General features: G+C 40.0%; 1 protein-coding gene across 1 annotated transcript; it reads right to left on the bottom strand.

Moving 5' to 3' along the window:
* Positions 1-1,680: 1,680 nt before the first annotated feature.
* Positions 1,681-17,684, bottom strand: dcakd (dephospho-CoA kinase domain containing). Its single transcript, XM_033035172.1, has 6 exons — positions 17,551-17,684; positions 12,470-12,577; positions 6,948-7,063; positions 5,077-5,280; positions 3,743-3,830; positions 1,681-2,864 (listed from the first exon to the last, which is right to left on the bottom strand). The coding sequence occupies exons 2-6, from the start codon at positions 12,520-12,522 to the stop codon at positions 2,579-2,581; spliced, it is 747 nt and encodes a 248-aa protein (XP_032891063.1). The 5' UTR covers positions 12,523-12,577; positions 17,551-17,684; the 3' UTR covers positions 1,681-2,578.
* Between the last annotated feature and the right edge of the window lie 1,974 nt (positions 17,685-19,658).

Below are 19,658 nucleotides of genomic sequence, written 5' to 3'. Positions count from 1 at the left end.
TCCTCTTCTTTCCTTATCTGACACCCTTTGGTCTCCTTTACATCTCTAGGCTTTATCAAGTACTCCACCCATCAGTCAATCAAAACACCCCTCACCTGTATCCACCCATCTGCAGTTCCTTGTTTTTACATAATCTATTCATGTTCTCCAGAGATGTCACCTGGTCCGTTGAGTTACTCCAGCATTTTTGTGCCTTTTTTGTAAACCACCATTTGCAGTTCCTTGTGTCTCCATAAAACTTGTTGAGTTTGTTACATTTATTTAGTTGGTAGATCATGGGTACCAAATGAAAGGTAGCAGCCACACTTTGGACGTAACCAAATTAGCACAACAATTTGCTATTTCCCTCCTATTTTGTCTTGAAAACATGACCAGTCTACTTTATTAAGATTTTCAAGATCCATGCAATGCTAGGCTGACACTCTCAAAGGATAGAAAATATTATATGTCATTATTCCACAGTGTTTGAAGCTTATACCCATATAGACACAAACTGCAGAAGACAGATTCTTAAAGATCTGTGCTGGTCAAACCGTAAATCAACAAACTGAAAACAATTTCAATAGATCAAATTAGCCTCAAACACACTCTTTTCAAACTAATGCTGGTTTATTTATATATGTCAGGCATCATTTACAAAGGCAAGTTCAAGGAAAGCAACTCAATTACTAGCTTCCTATTTGAGCAATTACACAAAATGCACATGTGGGAGACTTATCCACGTCTCTATATGCTCATGGGCATCTTGGGGCTTAAACTAGATGGACATAAAGTGAACCTTCATGGCACCAATGTTTGATTTTAATTTCTGTCGATTACCCTGAAACTAAGAAGGCAGCCAAAGCTGAAGTGGCAAGGGCATTCATCGTTCCCTCAGGAGATATACCATTTGAGTGTATTGGAACAATAGAAGACATTCATTTTGGCCTGTGAGTGAGCCTTTTTATCTTATCTTCCCACAAATATTGAAATGAATTAATACAATCTTATTATTCTAGAGAAGTATAAAATATTCTTACTTAAAATGTTTTGAGCAAATGTGCAGTGATTCAGCCAATTTCACTTGATAGTAAAAAAAAACGTACACTTATGCCAAGTCCCCAGGGATGACAGAGTGGAATGGGATGGGAGAAATGATCTCTACTGAGTAATTTTAATGCAAAAAGCATTGCTAATGGGGAAAATGTGATGAATGACTTAAGTGTGCATCTGGCTTCTCATCAAACCTACCATCCTCTCACAATAAAGTTGAGCCAATTGGTCATCACAATAAAGGCTCATAGAGTAATAATTACTGGAGAAAGGACATGAGAGTAATACCACTACTTAAAGGACACCTTCTCATTGAAGAGCGACAGTTCTGTTTAAAGAGAAGCCACCTCCATTGCAGATACAAAAATTAATGTCAATGCTTTCGGAAACTTAGAGAATCTAGCCTTTAGTAAAAGTGCAGAGCAAACTATAGCACATCGGGAAACAGTTTTACACTTCACCCGATCTCCATCAATTTTAAATTAAAAAAATGACAAAATAGAAAAAAAAAATCAGCAGACTGGTAGCACGTTTTGCACTTCCTCCTACAAAAGAAGTCATTTTTGCATCAATTGTGTTTTCTTGATGCCAAACACCTTGCACCAAATTTCACGTCATTTATTTAAATCAGAAATCAGAAGAGAGGTGTTTCCAAATGATCCCACATGGTAATTTATTTGTAAGTGGATATCACTACATTATGCATTTCCACTACACTACCTACAGGATTGAACCGACTGTTGGTCCCGTACCTAGTTACACAGCATTTAAGTCACTTTTCTTTTTTTGATTTTGCACTGATCAAGGTTCCAAATCTGCACCCAATGTGCAGGCCACGAAAAATATATTAACTACTATCATGCAAGTTCACTCACCTCACCTGCACAAATAAATTAAGTCCAACATGCAGGGTATTATTAAATAAAAGACGGAGCTTTTACTGTTGCAAATCACAGTAATGAATAGCAGGCTTTGTGAAATGGCAATCCACACTGTGCCACTATAAAAACATGTTGGAGCCATACATTTCTCCTGAAGAGAGAGATTGTGTGGTGGTGTTGGAAATCTAGACATTTACTTTGTATATTGATATCGGTCTAGTTTGGATTTATTCTGGTCATTTAAAAAAAAAGCAACAGTATTGCAGGCCACCGAGGGCAACCTACACAGTCAAATTTCACAAATATCTCTTGCGAGCTTGGAAGTAAAGCATATCCAGACAAGAGTCTTTGATATTCAATTAAAGGCTTGTATACTCGGCAGAGTTTAATGATGCAGCTATCTCAAAGCACTGGAAATTTCGTCACGTGATTCGTACATTTTAGTTCTGATAAGCTGACAAAAACAGAAAGCAGCTTATTGATAATTTGTGCAGAAATCTCTTCAATCTTATAGCGATATAGGACGAGAGAAAATGACTATCACAAAAGAGAAATTAATTTAAATGAACATTGTTCAGCAGCAACACGTCCATTCTCTGTTTACTACTCCCAACTTATACCTGTTCCATTTAGTGCTAAAAGATTTTCACATGTCACAGCAGACCTTAAATAATACATCTTTTCATCAACATGTACAAAAGGCCTCCAAATCCAGTGACGGTGACCACAGCTAGCAACCTTACTGCTAAAAAGTCCATGGAGTCTTCTAGCTGAGAGTGCAGCTTGTAAACTTGCCGGTATGTACTGGCAGGATCACCAGAGTTATCAATCACATGGCTCGCCATCTTCCGCTTCTGTTCCAATGGCATCTGGGCACTAATGCGTTGCTCTGCATCTTCCTGGATCAAGTTGTTTCTCTGCATCAACCGGGTCAGCTGGGCTTGAGGGTCACTATGGCACAGCAGACAACATTATCTCTCTGTCACAGACAATTAGCACAAGCGCACTCAGACAAAACTTCTCCAATGAAATATTGAATGAGAAGATACATTTCATTATTCACTTGCAACAGTCTGAGGAAAGAAGGTTAATTGAAGAGCAACTCCTAGAATATAAATTGGAAGCAAAAAAAGCAAAGGAAAATTAAAACTACAGCAAGAGGAATACAGGCAAACGGGACTAATCAGCAAAAAAGTGGTCTCCTGTCCATTCTATATCATTCGATGAATACTGTAGCTTAATTGAATTCTGAATTTATGAAGTACCCAAATGGTCAATAGTTAAATCTAAATGGTTCCCTGCTAAGGAATAGAGAGTAGGTAAGGTCTGGTACGATGGGTACTAATCCATCGGTATGAAGAGGCAAAAATAAAAAGGAACAAAAGAAACATCCTGCTGCTGCTCATGATGCAGCTTCCCTGACCCCATCCTCCGAACTAGAAAGGACTTCCATCTGATTTCATCAGAGAGGAAAGTACCCAGCAAATCTCGGCTCCTGGTCACTTGCTTTGGAGGAACTGTGCTCAGAGGCAATGTTGGAGGACCAATAATTCCAACAGTATTGCACTTTCCATGAGCAAAGTGATAAATCTGGACCTGAAATATTAACTCCTTTTTATTTTTGTAGATATTGTCCGACATGCAGAATTTTTCCAGCATTGTCTATTTCTGTTTCCAGTTTCCAACATTGACAATTTTTTGATTTCCAACTTTTTCTGGACCCCTTGCTCCAACACCAAAATAAACAGAGAACTTCACAAAGAGAACACACAACACCAAGCCGACAACATCAAGCCATCTGACATTAAAGGGCTTTACATAAAACTTACCAGTAAACAACTATGGTATGCTTCATGAATCTAGCCACTTTTTTAGTCTCAAACAAAAGTGGGACATCAAGAATAACATACCGATACCCTGTAGAGAAAAACAAAGATTATACTCCTGTTTTGCACCAACTAAACTGAGACTGTTTGTCAACTGTATGTCATCAAATATTTATTACTTACTCTGCCAGCTACATTTATATGAATCAAGTATTTAGCTGGTGAATATATAAGGGGGTACTGGTTAAATTATGGGCTTTTCCAGATATAAGAGTTCTAAATCCAAAACAGACTCATCAATAGACAATGTGCATCTTCTCCATTGCTTTCTGCTTGCAGGCCCCACTGTCCAGAATCTACAACTAAAGTAGCCATAATTCAGTGCTACTGTTCTCTCCTGCCAATAAACCGACATTCTACCATTCCACACAAAGTGTTTCCAATAACAATACAACACATAACTAAGGAGCAAAGTGTGTAATTGAACACATTGGAGAGAATCAGAGGTTATACCTATAGGTCCTGCAAGGGTATTGTATATATTGGTGTCACATGCACCGAGATATAGTAAAAAAAATTGTTTACCGTGCTATCCAGGCCGATCATACCATACACAAATGCAATCATACCATGCATGAATACAACAGGTAGTGCATAAAGAGAAAGGAATTGGAGTGCAGAATATGTTATGGCGACAAAGAAAATGCAGATACAAATAAGTGCAAGGGCTGCAAAGAAAAAGATTGGAAGATTGGAAATGCATCCTTAGCATTTGAGTGGTCCATTCAGGAATCTGATCTTGTTTGGGCAGTTCAAGTTCGGATGATAGCTGGTTTCCCCAACACTGCCAGAATAGATGCACTCATGGAACAGACTCCCAATCACACGACAACTGAAAACAGTAAAACAGCAAACAAACTTCTGGTTGTGTTGAATAGATAAACGTTGAAAACTTGCAGCATCGGTTGTGATTACATTGCGACTATAATCTCTTGTACTGTTTCTGATGCCCAAAGCGTCTTGGCGAAGAATTTTCCAGACGATAAATTTCCTTAATTGTTCTTGTTTTCTTACTATTTTATTGGTTCTGTCATGTGATCGCATGGGCTGAGAGTACCTTCTCAAGATGAATACAATAATTGTGATTAAAGGGGAGGTGCTAAATATTGGCTACCTACCTGCCTGGCATTTTCTGCTATTTATAAGAACATCCAAAAAGTAAAATAAAAAATTAAAATTTATAAACATATTCAGAGATACTTCTATAAATGAGGCTTTTGTATTTTTGCAATACAAATGTAATGCAAAGTCAACGTTGCTTGCAGCTTAACTCTTACCTTGAATAAAATATTTAATGACTTGTTTGAGCATGGCTTTGTGGATAGCAGGATGAGTGATGGAATTCAGGAGCTGCCGCTTCTCTCTGTCGGAGAAAATAATGTTGCCCAGCCTCTCCCTGTTGATTGTTCTGTCCTCCAGCAGGATCTCCTGACCAAAGGTATTCACTATTGCCCAGTACACAGGTGAGTCTAACTGGACAACTTATGGGAAATAAATACAGCGTATTAGTTCATCTTCCAGACACACATCCCATTTAAACAGCCCATTCAGTCCAACTGAATGTATGGGAAGGAACTGCAGATGCTGGTTTAAACCAAAGATAGACACAAAAAGCTAGACTAACTCAGCGGGACAGGCAGCATCTGAAGAAGGATCTCGACCCGAAACATCACCCATTCCTTCTCTCCAGAGATGCAGCCTGTCCCGCTGAGTAACTCCAAATAAGTCATCAGATTTGTTTTTAGTGACAATTTTATACTTACGACTTCCACATTCTGGTCTCAACCTGAAGTTTTGATGTTTACCACATTAACTGTTCCATAATTTACAAGCCCATTTGTGAATGACACCCCATTTAAAAAAAAATCTTTCCTGAAAGATTAAACTTTTTCAGTTCTGGAAATTCTTATTTTGCTTCTTTGCCCCTGCCTCGCTATCCACTAGATAATAGTATGGAGCCCAGTAATATATGTAGAGCTCCATCGAATATAAACAAGATTTAACTTAAATTCTCATCTTTATTATTCCCACTTTGCAAATAAACTAAAATAATTAGAATCAGCTTTGTTAACCTGCTATGCTACATGTAGTGACTTATGCATTGGTACTTGCATAAATGTCTGCACTGGCCTCTCCTGGTCCTGGTTTTCCAGTGTGGCCTCATACATCCAATTGAAACTGATGTGAGTTTCCATTTCGCAACGATTGTCCCTTCAGAAGTATCCGCGACCATTTAATTACTAATTACTCTCCAAATCCGAATAACTCTCCAAAAATCTACTACCTGTACTACAATCTAAATGTGCACATTTAACAGCAGTCAGTAATAATAAAAAGAAGGATCACTCAACTCTATGTTTCTCCTGATTGCCCCTCCTCAGGATCAACTAGGAGATGAGAGTGTATCATTGATGGGAGTTATAGTGAGGTGGTCACACAGAAGGTGAAGGCAGAAAGTAGATGGATGATGACTAGGAAAGGGAGAAGATAGATTCTCCAGTGGGCAATTCCCCTCTAGAACAAGTACACCTTTCTAGATACTGTTTGGGGGGTGGGGGAGATCTTGGTCAGCATTGACAATTTAGGACAAAAGGCCTGTTTCCGTGAAGTATGACTATGAGTAACAGACCCCTGATGCCTTGCCAAAGTACCATTGAACAAATATAAATCTGGATACAAGGAAAATACCAATTTAGGTCAAGATGGTGACACCAAAGTTGCTGGAAATCTAAAATAAGCAAAATATTTCTGGAGTTATTCAGCAGATCAGGAAGCAACAGTTTAAAAGAATGTCAAAGTAAGAATTATATTTCTTCAACCTGGTAAATACCGTACAAATATCAGAATAAAACAATTTATATGTGGAGAAACAGTAATCTGTACAGTTTGTATTGGTATATTATTGTCAATTATACGGAGATATAGTGAAGAGCATTGTTTACGTGCTACCCAGTCAAATCATACGATACTGGAGTACAATCAAGCCATACACAAACACAACAGCTAAAATAAAAATACCAGAATGCAAAATAGTGTTACAGAATATAGTTTTATAGTTTAGGAGCTTTTGTGCCAATATTGGAGAAACTGTATTTTTTAAATATTATGCCAATATATAGCAGGATTTCACGAGTTAATTAAAACTTACTCTGTCTTGCTATCTGATCAGAATCTATAACAGGACATCCAAGTTCACGAAACACATTGGCAACTGTGCTTTTCCCCGTTGCAATCCCGCCGGTCAGGCCAACCAGGAACATTGTTCTGAAAAGAAAGCAGAAGGAAAATTAGTTACTTTCTACAAAAGGTACAAGAATGCTCATCCGCATATGAGGTAATCTGGAAGAAGAGTTTAAGAAGATGATTACGGAATATGACTTACCAGGCAGACGCACTAATTGCCATGCCACTGAGCTGCCCCTATAATTTGACCTTGAACATGGCTGAAAGGCTCAAAGGTAAGGAGGCAGATAAGGGAGATTCAGGAGCAGTTTCTTCCCAGTTGTTATCAGGCAACTGAATTGTCCTCTCATCTGCTAGAGTGCAGTCCTGAACTCCCATCTACCTCATTAGAGACTTTTGAACTATCTTTAATCAGACATTATCATGCACTACACATGCAATGCTGTACCCTCTCCTTTACCTGTACACTGACGGCTTGCTTGTAATGACATACAGTGGCTTGCAAAAGTATTCATACCCCTTGAACTTTTCCACATTTTGTCACGTTACAACCACAAACGTAAATGTATTTTATTGGGATTTCATGTGATAGACCAACACAAAGTGGCACATAATTGTGAAGTGGAAGGAAAATGATACATGGTTTTCAAATTTTTTTACAAATAAAAAACTGAAAAGTGTGGCGTGCAAAAGTATTCAGCCCACCTGAGTCAATACTTTGTAGAACCACCTTTCGCTGCAATTACAGCTGCAAGTCTTTTGGGGTATGTCTCTACCAGCTTTGCACATCTAGAGACTGAAATATTTGCCCATTCTTCTTTGCAAAATAGCTCAAGCTCAGTCAGATTGCATGGAGAGCGTCTGTGAACAACAATTTTCAAGTCTTGCCAGAGATTCTCAATTGGATTTAGGTCTGGACTTTGACTGGGCCATTCTAACACATGAATATGCTTTGATCTAAACCATTCCATTGTAGCTCTGGCTGTATGTTTAGGGTCGTTGTCCTGCTGGAAGGTGAACGTCCGCCCCAGTCTCAAGTCTTTTGCAGACTCTAACAGGTTTTCTTCCAAGATTGCCCTGTATTTGGCTCCATCCATCTTCCCATCAACTCTGACCAGCTTCCCTGTCCCTGCTGAAGAAAAGCATCCCCACAGCATGATGCTGCCACCACCATGTTTCACAGTGGGGATGGTGTGTTCAGGGTGATGTGCAGTGTTAGTTTTCCGCCACACATAGCGTTTTGCATTTAGGTCAAAAACTTCAATTTTGGTCTCATCTGACCAGAGCACCTTCCTCCACATGTTTGCTGTGTCCCCCACATGGCTTGTGGCAAACTGCAAACGGGACTTCTTATGGCTTTTTTTCAACAATGGCTTTCTTCTTGCCACTCTTCCATAAAGGCCCGATTTGTGGAGTGCACGACTAATAGTTGTCCTGTGGACAGATTCTCCCACCTGAGCTGTGGATCTCTGCAGCTCCTCCAGAGTTACCATGGACCTCTTGGCTGCTTCTCTGATCAATGCTCTCCTTGCCCGGCCTGTCAGTTTAGGTGGACGGCCATGTCTTGGTGGGTTTGCAGTTGTGCCATACTCTTTCCATTTTCGGATGATGGATTGAACAGTGCTCCGTGAGATGTTCAAAGCTTGGGATATTTTTTTATAACCTAACCCTGCTTTAAACTTCTCCACAACTTTATTCCCTGACCTGTCTGGTGTGTTCCTTGGGCTTCATAATGCTGTTTGGTCACTAATGTTCTCTAACAAACCTCTGAGGCCTTCACAGAACAGCTGTATTTATACTGAGATTAGATTACACACAAGTGGACTCTATTTACTAATTAGGTGACTTCTGAAGGCAATTGGTTGCACTGGATTTTATTTAGGGGTATCAGAGTAAAGGGGGCTGAATACTTTTGCAGTCTCTAGATGTGCAAAGCTGGTAGAGACATACCCCAAAAGACTTGCAGCTGTAATTGCAGCGAAAGGTGGTTCTACAAAGTATTGACTCAGGTGGGCTGAATACTTTTGCACGCCACACTTTTCAGTTTTTTATTTGAAAAAAAATTTGAAAACCATGTATCATTTTCCTTCCACTTCACAATTATGCACCACTTTGTGTTGGTCTATCACATAAAATCCCAATAAAATACATTTACGTTTGTGGTTGTAACGTGACAAAATGTGGAAAAGTTCAAGGGGTATGAATACTTTTGCAAGCCACTGTATAGTCTTTTCTTTGTCTGAATAGTAGACAACAAAAAGTTTTTCACTGTACCTTGTTACACGTGATAATAATAAACTAAACTAGAGAAGCAGCATTAACAATGGCATGCAGATTATAAGATTTTTACTTCACTCCAGTCACCCTGCTCAATGATGCAAATATCTTTCTCCTAGTGATGACTTGATCTTCAATAAAGGCTTGACTGGGCAATAATCAGGTATGAAACAGATTGGATTCTGCAGGAAGGATCCCTACTAATCATACGGCATGCTAACGCTCAGCATACATGAATAAACATAATTCACACATCAGTAAGAGTCACCTTTTTTGCTGGTTAATAGGGATGTGGATGTGTGGATGTTGGAAGGCAAAAACAGGGAGAAATACGAACAACATTTTTTTATTCCAGCTGAAAATAAATACAAGGAATAGGCACACAGCAATTTGAGTTTGCCCTGCCATTCTTCTTGTTCGGTTTTACTTTTCTATCCTACTTTGAAGTTTCAATAAAAATGATAGATTTTCAATTTGGAGTAACTAAAACTCTGATCTTATGCTCTTCCGGTTTGCGCGGTTTTCCTATTTGCGCAAAAATGGTACGCGATAGCATTATGATTATTGAGTTGAAGAGATTGTTTCTGTATTTCTGTGCTGTGTAACTCCATAATCCAAGAGTTGATAAAGCATATAAAGATAGGTTTATAAAGAATACTTCTAAATAAAGCTTTTACACCATTTAGTCTCAACTCTCAACCCTGCAATTTCCACCCCAGCTCCAGGACTTGGAACAGTGGGAGAGAGAAGATGTATAGCTTCATCAGCTTCAGTGAGCTGGAGACTTTGCAACACAAGCTGGGGTTTTCATGCCTGATTACCATCGAGGAATGGTGCCAGAAGATGATGTGCGATTATATTGAAAGGCAGACAGAATGCGGTTCAAAGGGATATCTCGTGGTTAAAAGGCTTTACTGTATCTCTGCAGAACTGCCTATGCCCTGAGAGCAGGACGACAACGTTTAGTAGAGCAAAAGGCAAAATAAATATATAGAAGATTCATTGTGGATGCCCAATATTAAAAGCAGTTGCAGAGCACCACCAAAATAATAACAATCATTACAGAAAACCAGCATGTTTCATTCCATTCGTTCATTCAGTCTGAAGAATGGTTCTGTCCAAAAATGTCACCTATCTATGTTCTCCAGGGATGCTGCCTGACCCGGTGAATTACTCTATCACTTTGTGTCTATGATTCATTCCAGATCTATTTGGAAATACTGCAATAAGATGTACAGATGTGGTAGTTAAATGCTTGGGGACCAGATTAAAATTGATCACTGAAGAACTCCTAAAAAAAATCAACATTTTGTTAAAAGATCGCCAGATCTTATGATCTGATTTTGATGTTGGTTTTGATGCTGCAAATGACCTCAACAGATTGATAGATTATGGAAATTGGGGATGCAGGGATGAGGAGAAACAGTACATCAGCCCAGGTCTCCGCTGCTGATGATAATTCAGCATGGCAGGCCAGAAGAAAGTGCTACTCTATTAGAGAAGTCTTTCAAATGATGCACACAGTCTCCATTCCTGATTAAAAGGAGACATCTTTCAAAATCTCTCAACATCATTAAATCAAATTATCCAATTATCATTGCGAGCTGTAATATCTTGTTATACATTAGTGTTGCTTTCCCATAATACAACTGTAACAGTTACAAGTACTTCATTGCCTGTAAATCAAGATAATACTTAATGAAACCAAAACTACATCTGGTAGAGCTGTGTTCAAGAAGGAACTGCAGATGCTGGAAGATCGAAGGTACACAAAAATGCTGGAGAAACTCAGCGGGTCAGCAGCATCTATGGAGCGAAGGAAATAGGTGACGTTTCGGGCCGAAACCCTTCTTCAGACTGTTGCTGCCTCACTGCATTAGAAACCCAGAGATTCGTTCCTGACCTCGGGTACAATCTGTGTGGAGTTTGCACAGTCTCCCTGTGACTGTGTGCGTTTTCTCCCAGGTGTTCCGGTTTCCTCCCACATCCCAAAGACATGTTGATTTGTAGATTAATTGATATCTGTAAATTACTCCTAGATGAGAAAGTGGGATTTTATGTGAAGATCGATTGTCAGCATGGACTTGGTGAGCTGTAGGGCCTGTTTCCATGCTGTATCTCTAAACTACAAGAATCTTTATCAATCCAAGTTTTTCCTTTCATAGAAACATAGAAAATAGGTGCAGGAGTAGGCCATTCGGCCCTTCAAGCCTGCAATGCCATTCAATATGATCATGGCTGATCATCCAACTCAGTATCCTGTACCTGCCTTCTCTCCATACCCCCTGATCCTTTTAGCCACAAGGGCCACATCTAACTCCCTCTTAAATATAGCCAATGAACTGGCCTCAACTACCTTCTGTGGCAGAGAGTTCCAGAGATTCAGCACTCTCTGTGTGAAAAATGTTTTTCTCATCTCGGTCCTAAAGGATTTCCCCTTTATCCTTAAACTGCGGGGAACCCTTGTCCTGGACTTCCCCAACATCGGGAACAATCTTCCTGCATCTAGCCTGTCCAACCCCTTAAGAATTTTGTAAGTTTCTATAAGATCCCCCCTCAATCTTCTAAATTCTAGCAAGTACAAGCCGGGTCTATCCAGTCTTTATTCATATGAAAGTCCTGACATCCGAGGAATCAGTCTGGTGAACCTTCTCTGTACTCCCTCTATGGCAAAAATGTCTTTCCTCAGATTTGGAGACCAAAACTGAACTCCAGATGTGGTCTCACCAATACCCTGTACAACTGCAGTAGCACCTCCCTGCTCCTATTTTCCCCCTCAAACTGCTTTTGTTTTCTGCATCAAACAGAAACAAAATGCAACGATTATGCATAGATTGAACAAGCCTGGTGAAACATTTGCTACCTAAGCTATATATTCATTATCAATGGCCATTTTCCATATCAGCTTGAATTATTGTTTCCCAGGAATTACATCAAACAGAATGCCATGGCCCATAATGACAGGAGAATGCTGTCAACATGATTATCAGGTCAGGCATATGATGAAAATCAATAAGAATTGCTGAATAGATCAGTTGCAAAAATCAATACAGATGTTCAGTCATTTGCTGGGAGGATGTCACAAGATGAGGTTCCAGAGACAACATAGAAACATAGAAATTAGGTGCAGGAGTAGGCCATTCGGCCCTTCGAGCCTGCACCGCCATTCAATATGATCATGGCTGATCATTTAAGAAGTTCATTCCTCACCTGTTCTGACTGAGCTTGGAGAAGATTGAAGCTAGGATGTCGGTGGAGAGCATCCAGAGAGAAGCACCATATGTCTCAGGACCACTAGAATCCTTTCACGGGATGCACCTGTGCAATATAAACAAAATGGCCCATTACCTCAAAGGATGGAGGCAATAATTTTTAAACTAATTTATTTTATGAATATGAATTATACCACCATGGAGACACAAGGAACTGCAAATATTCATTTATATATTTTTTTAAAAGACACTGTGTTGGAGTAACTCGGCAGGTCAGGCAGCATCTCTGGAGAACATGAATAGGTGACAGTTTGGGACATCTAAAAAAGAGTCCTGACCCAAAATGTGACCAATTCATTTTCTCCAGAGATGCTGCCTGATCTGCTGAGTTACTCCAGCACTTTGTGGCTTTTACTGGTACCACCACGTTGGCCAGATTGCTGGCACAAGAAGCCATTCAGCCCCTTGGATCTGCAAAGGCAGAATGCAGCTTGAATGGTGGGTTTGTCATGACATGTCAATACAAGCTGAATTCCTAAAGCAGTTGGGGCTCCTTCAGCAATCAGAGGCTAAACTGAACCCATGTAATGCACAGCTGATTTTGATTCACAGGCATACTTCACAGGCCTTGTACTTGATAACTGATTGATTAGTCAGTCAACACTGTAAAATTGCAAGTTACACAATGTTTATCTCCGTCCTTTGCATCTGTTCTCCATGTTTTATTGTTGATGCGCAACTCTACCAGTGAGTCTTTGTGTTTCTTTCTTGAACTTCCCTTGGAGTTCTGATTTTACTGCAGATGGTTGTACAAGAGATATTTTATTCACTCATTTTTCTAGATAAAGGTTTATTTGCCCATCCTTAATAGCCTGTTGAGTAATGTTCTCACAATTGGATCCAATGATCATGACGGAAATTTAATTTATTTCCAAAACAGAATGGAGTAGGGCTTGGTTGATATCTACTAATGGAAGTATTTCTATGACTTAATCCTAATTTGACCTGACCAGCACAGCACACCATATCAGCTCAGTAGATTAACCTTAATTTGCAGTGGATCTCAGATATAGACAAGATCCTCCCCAACACATAATGCAATTCAACTAACTCACCCCTAGCTTTCCAGCTAGGGGTCAAATGGTCTCATAGCTAGTTTCATAGTAAAGGTTTGAGCAAAATATCCACAAGATCACACACTCCCAGAGCTACCCTGATTATACTTCCCACTCTTCTACTTCCTGTAGGGATCCCATTCAATTTCTTAGTTCCTCTGTCTCCGCCACATTTACTTTGACTGCACAATTGGCTTTGAAATGTTTTCCTTCTTCCTTACTTGTGACTTTGCCTCTACCAGTGGACAGAACTCTGAACTACATCTCATCTATTTCCCGCACGTTTGCTCTCATTCTTCTCCTGGACAGAACAGGAAAAGATCCAGTTCTTACCTTTCACCCACCAGCCTCCACTAACAGTACCACCTAGAGTCCATCAGCAGATACATATTCCCATCGTCTCCTCTTTCAGCATTTTAAAGAGACTATTCCTTCACGAAACGCTAATTCACTCTTCCATCCCCACCTACTAATGCCCTCCATATGGATCTTCTCGTGTCTGCTCCTGTCCTTCCATTTATTCCTTTTCCATTATCCAGGGATCCAAACAATCTTCATGTACACTTCTTTCGATGTAGTATATTGCATTTGGTGATTACAATGTGGTCTCCTCTTCAGTGGAAAAATTCAATCCAGCATCTTCATTTTTTTGCTATTTCCATTCATGGTGATGTGGTTGAAAAATCCAGATTTACAAAATACATGTTAATCTAATATGGATTTCATGCAAAGATGAAATCCTGCTGCTCAAATCTATAAAGATAACTTTATGTGCTCAGAATGTTTGATCCTCGGTTTTGCCACGTTAAAAGCCAAAAACCATGGACGTTTTTCTATTATTCTATATTTGCTTTGTAGGACACAAATTGAATATAATGCAATATTTGTATTATGTGGAAAGAATTTGTTATAATATGACCCACTTAGAAGCTACGTCGGAAACTGGCAAACAGAAGAAAAAGCAGTTTTGGGATTAAAACCGTCTAGGAAATAAAACTGTTTCTATGTAACCCTTCAGCAATAATCTGACACCATTGTTACTTAATCTGCTGGTGGTCATAGATATTGACAAGCAATCGCATCTAATGCTCTTGTACAATGATACTCTATTGAAGAATGTAACATATATAGACTTTTGTATTTTTAGCTTGCAGTTAAAAGATTGAATTACAGTTATTAAAAAAACCTTTAGTTTTGAAAATCCTGCGAAAAAAATAACAATGCAATTTTTTTTTTAAATGTTTCTTAGGAATGGACCAACTGCGTTATAGGAGTGCGACAGTGCCCTCCATAATGTTTGGGACAAAGACCCATCATTTATTTATTTGCCTCTGTACTCCACAATTTGAGTTTTGTAATAGAAAAAAAATCACATGTGGTTAAAGTGCACATTGTCAGATTTTGTGTTTGTACATAGTCATTGTTATAATATGACCCACTTAGAAGCTACGTCGGAAACTGGCAAACAGAAGAAAAAGCAGTTTTGGGATTAAAACCGTCTAGGAAATAAAACTGTTTCTATGTAACCCTTCAGCAATAATCTGACACCATTGTTACTTAATCTGCTGGTGGTCATAGATATTGACAAGCAATCGCAATCGCATCTAATGCTCTTGTACAATGATACTCTATTGAAGAATGTAACATATATAGACTTTTGTATTTTTAGCTTGCAGTTAAAAGATTGAATTATAGTTATTAAAAAAACCTTTAGTTTTGAAAATCCTGCGAAAAAAATAACAATGCAATTTTTTTTTTAAATGTTTCTTAGGAATGGACCAACTGCGTTATAGGAGTGCGACAGTGCCCTCCATAATGTTTGGGACAAAGACCCATCATTTATTTATTTGCCTCTGTACTCCACAATTTGAGATTTGTAATAGAAAAAAAATCACATGTGGTTAAAGTGCACATTGTCAGATTTTGTGTTTGTACATAGTCGCCCCCCCATCTCCCCCCCCCCCCCCATTTCAGGGCACCATAATATAATGTTTGGGATATATGGCTTCACAAGTGTTTGTAATTGCTCAGGTGTGTTTAAATGCCTCCTAATGCAGATATAAGAGAGCTCTCAGCACCTAGTCTTTCTCCCAGTCTTTGGAAACGTTTATTGCTGTTTATCAATATGAGGACCAAAGTTGTGCCAATGAAAGTTAAATAAGCCATTATGAAACTGAGAAACAAGAATAAAACTGTTCGAGACATCAGCCAAACTTTAGGCTTACCAAAATCAACTGTTTGAAACATCATTAAGAAGAAAGAGAGCACTGGTGAGCTTACTAATAGCAAAGGGACTGGCAGGCCAAGGAAGACCTCCACAGCTGATGACAGAAGAATTTTCTCAATAATAAAGAAAACCCCCCAAACACCTGTCCGACAAATCAGAAACAATCTTCAGGAGTGGATTTGTCAATGACCACTGTCAGCAGAACTTCATGAACAGAAATACAGATGCTGCGCTGCAAGATGCAAACCACTGGTTAGCTGCAAAAATAGGATGGCCAGGTTAGTTTGCCAAGGGGTACTGAAAAGAGCAACCACAGTTCTGGAAAAAGGTCTTGTGGATAGATGAGACAAAGATTAACTTATATCAGAGTGATGGCAAGAGCAATGTCTGGAGGAGAGAAGAAACTGCTCAAGATCCAAAGCATACCACCTCATATGTGAAACACGGCGGTGGGGTGTTATGGCCTGGACATGTGCGGCTGCTTAAGGTTCTGGCTCACTTATCTTCATTGATGATACATATGTTTCTATGCAACTGATGATGGCAGTGGCATAATGAATTCTGAAGTGTATAGACACATCCTATCTGCTCAAGTTCAAAAAAATGCCTCAAAACTCATTGGCCGGCAGTTTATTCTACAGCAAGACAATTATCCCAAACATACTTCTAAAGCAACAAAGTAGTTTTTCAAAGCTAAAAAATTGTCAATTCTTGAGTGGTCAAGTCAATCACCTGATCTGAACCCCAATGAGCATGCCTTTTATATGTTGAAGAGAAAACTGAAGGGGACTAGCCCCCAAAACAAGCATAAGCTAAAGATGGCTGCAATACAGGCCTTGCAGAGTATCATCAGAGAAGCCACCCAGCAACTGGTGATGTCCATGAATCGCAGACTTCAAGCAGTCATTGCATGCAAAGGATATGCAATAAATATTAAACAGGACTACTTTAATTTACATGACATTGTTGTGTCCCAAACATTATGGTGAAACCAAAATGTATAAAAATGGCCTTTATTAAAATCTGACAACATGCACTTTAATGACATGTGATTTTTTTATTACAAATCTCAAATTGTGCAGTACAGAGGAAAATAAATAAATGATGGGTCCCAAACATTATGGAGGGCACTGTACCTGTACTATAATTGATCCTTATCTACCAACATTATAATGCGAAATAACCTCCCAGGATTTCCGCTCTTGATAATTGCTTAGTAAAAGCTTCAGCGACATTAAATCCAGCAATAACACCACTATGGCCTCGCCTCAGGCAGCCACTGCCCCGACTGGCAGTATCCATGTGTAACGCCGTTAACCTACGTACCAAACTATAAAGCCCACTCCATTTCGGAGGAGTGTTAGAAATAAGAAGAAAAAACTGGTGCCAAGCGACACAAGAAGATAATAACAGTGTACACAAGTAAAGATTTTATCAAGTGAATCTTAAGGTCAATTTAAGAATTTATTGCCCAAACAGCTGAAGACAAGGCCGCAGATGGGGAGGGCGGTTACGTTTAGAGATGAGCAAGAGGTCAGAATTAGAGGAAGGAGTGTTATTGAGCTCATGTCCCATGACACAGAGGAGATGTGGGTCTGCGGCTGGCGATGTGGGTCTGCCACCCTCAGGCCTCGTCTCCGTATAGTCTGCGGTTGTTACCCCCTTGCCCACTCTGGGATTAAAATGGCGATACGCATTTGCCCCCTGGTAAGATTAACCCAGCCTAGCACTACTCACTTTCCTGAGGCTGCGGCCCTCGTTACCCAGACCAAACTCTACCCCACCGGACGCCGCAACATTGCACTCTGTCAGTGGCCCGCTGTCAGGCGCCGACCTATCGCTGCGGCTGTTATTCAGTCTCTGGCAGCCGACGGTCTGATTCGAGGCGGGGGAGAGGAGGGAGGAGCACACGGAGTTGACATGAGCTGCGGTCTGCCGGAGTGCATCAGGTTTAACAGCACGCTGGTCTGAAGGGGGGGTTCCGACCCGAAACGCCAGCTATTCCTTTCCTCCAAAGATGCTGCCTGAGCCGCTGAGTTACTCCAACTTTTTGTTTACTCTTCGGTTTAAACCAACATCTGCAGTTCCTTCCTACACATACAGGTTTAACAGCACGATGATCTGAAGAGAAGGGTCTGGACCCGAAACTCCACCTATTCCTTCTCACAAGAGATACTGCATGTCCCGTTGAGTTACTCCAACACTTTGTGTCTACCTTCGCAGTTACTTCCTATATACATGTTATGTATACACACATTTAACTTTTTGCTCGTATATTTACATAAGACAGACACAAAAAGCTGGAGTAACTCAGCGGGACAGGCAGCATCTCTGGAGAGAAAGAATGGGTGACGTTTCGGGTCGAGACCCTTCAGACTCAATATATTCTGTTGTGCTGCTGCAAGTAAGAATTTCATTGTTCTATCTGGGACAATATGACAATAAAACACTCCTGCATGTTGGACACAAAATGTTGGAATAACTCAGCAAGAAGTTTCAGTCTGAAGAAGGGCCTCGCCCCAAAATGTCACTCATTCCTTCTCTCCAGAGATGCTGCCTGTCCCGATTAGTTACTCCAGCATTTAGTGTTCACCTTCTGTGTAAACCAGCATTCTGCTGTTCCAAGAGTCAAGAGAGTTTTATTGTCATGTGTCCCAGATAGGACAATGACATTCTTGCTTGCTGCAGCACAACAGAATATGTAAACATAATACGGAACATGAGATAAAAGTTCAGGAAGTAGACATAAATGCTGGAGAAACTCAACGGGTGAGGCAGCATCTATGGAGCGAAGGAAATAGGCAAAGTTTCGGGTCGAGACCCTTCTTCAGGGTTCTGACCCGAAACGTTGCCTATTTCCTTCGCTCCATAAATGCTGCCTCACCCACTGAGTTTCTCCAGCATTTTTGTCTACCTTCAATTTTCCAGCATCTGCAGTTCCTTCTTAAACAAGATAAAAGTTCAGTGTGTCTATATACCATAGACCATATATATGCACAATAAATAAACAGATAAAGTGCAATTGTTAATTGTTAATCTTATTGTTCAGAGTTTGTTTGATGGCGAGTTTAATAGCCTGATGGCTGTGGGGAAGTAGCTGTTCCTGAACCTGGATGTCCCAGATTTCAAGCTCCTGTACCTTCTTCCCGATGGCAACGGAGAGATGAGTGTGTGGCCAGGATGGTGTGGGTCTTTGATGATGTTGGAAGTCTTTTTGAGGCAGCGACTGCGATAGATCCCTTCGATGGTGGGGAGGTCAGAGCCGATGATGGACTGGGTAGTGGTCACAACTTTCTGCAATCTTTTCCGCTCCTGGACATTCAAGTTACTGAACCAAGCCATGATGCAACCAGTCAGTATGCTCTCTACTGTGCACCTGTAGAAGTTCGAGAGAGTCCTCCTTGACATACCAACTCTCCATAATCTTCTCAGGAAGTAGAGGCGCTGATGTGCCTTCTTTATGATTGCTGGGCCCAGGAAAGATCTTTGGAAATATGCACGCCCAGGAATTTGACATTCTTGACCCTTTCCACCATTGTCCCGTTGATATAAACGGGATTCCTTCCTATATAACATCTTTATATATATATATGCGTTTATATCAACGGGACAATGGTATATACATACTCTGTAATATGTATATATATATTCAATTCAATTCAACTTTATTGTCATTGCACAGATACAAGTATAGGTACAACAAAATGCAGTTTAGCGTCTGGTCATAGTGCAAGATAGGAATAAAAAAAGTACAGAACAAGCATACATTAGAGTAAGAAGAGTACTGGTTAACAATGTGGATGGAGAGACCAAAGATATCTAGCGACGGGAATATATATATATTC

This window comes from Amblyraja radiata, chromosome 16 (assembly GCF_010909765.2).
Source record: "Amblyraja radiata isolate CabotCenter1 chromosome 16, sAmbRad1.1.pri, whole genome shotgun sequence".
Taxonomy (NCBI): domain Eukaryota; kingdom Metazoa; phylum Chordata; class Chondrichthyes; order Rajiformes; family Rajidae; genus Amblyraja; species Amblyraja radiata.
Note: the sequence above shows the minus strand (reverse complement) of the source record. Positions and strands in the feature narration are given on the sequence as shown.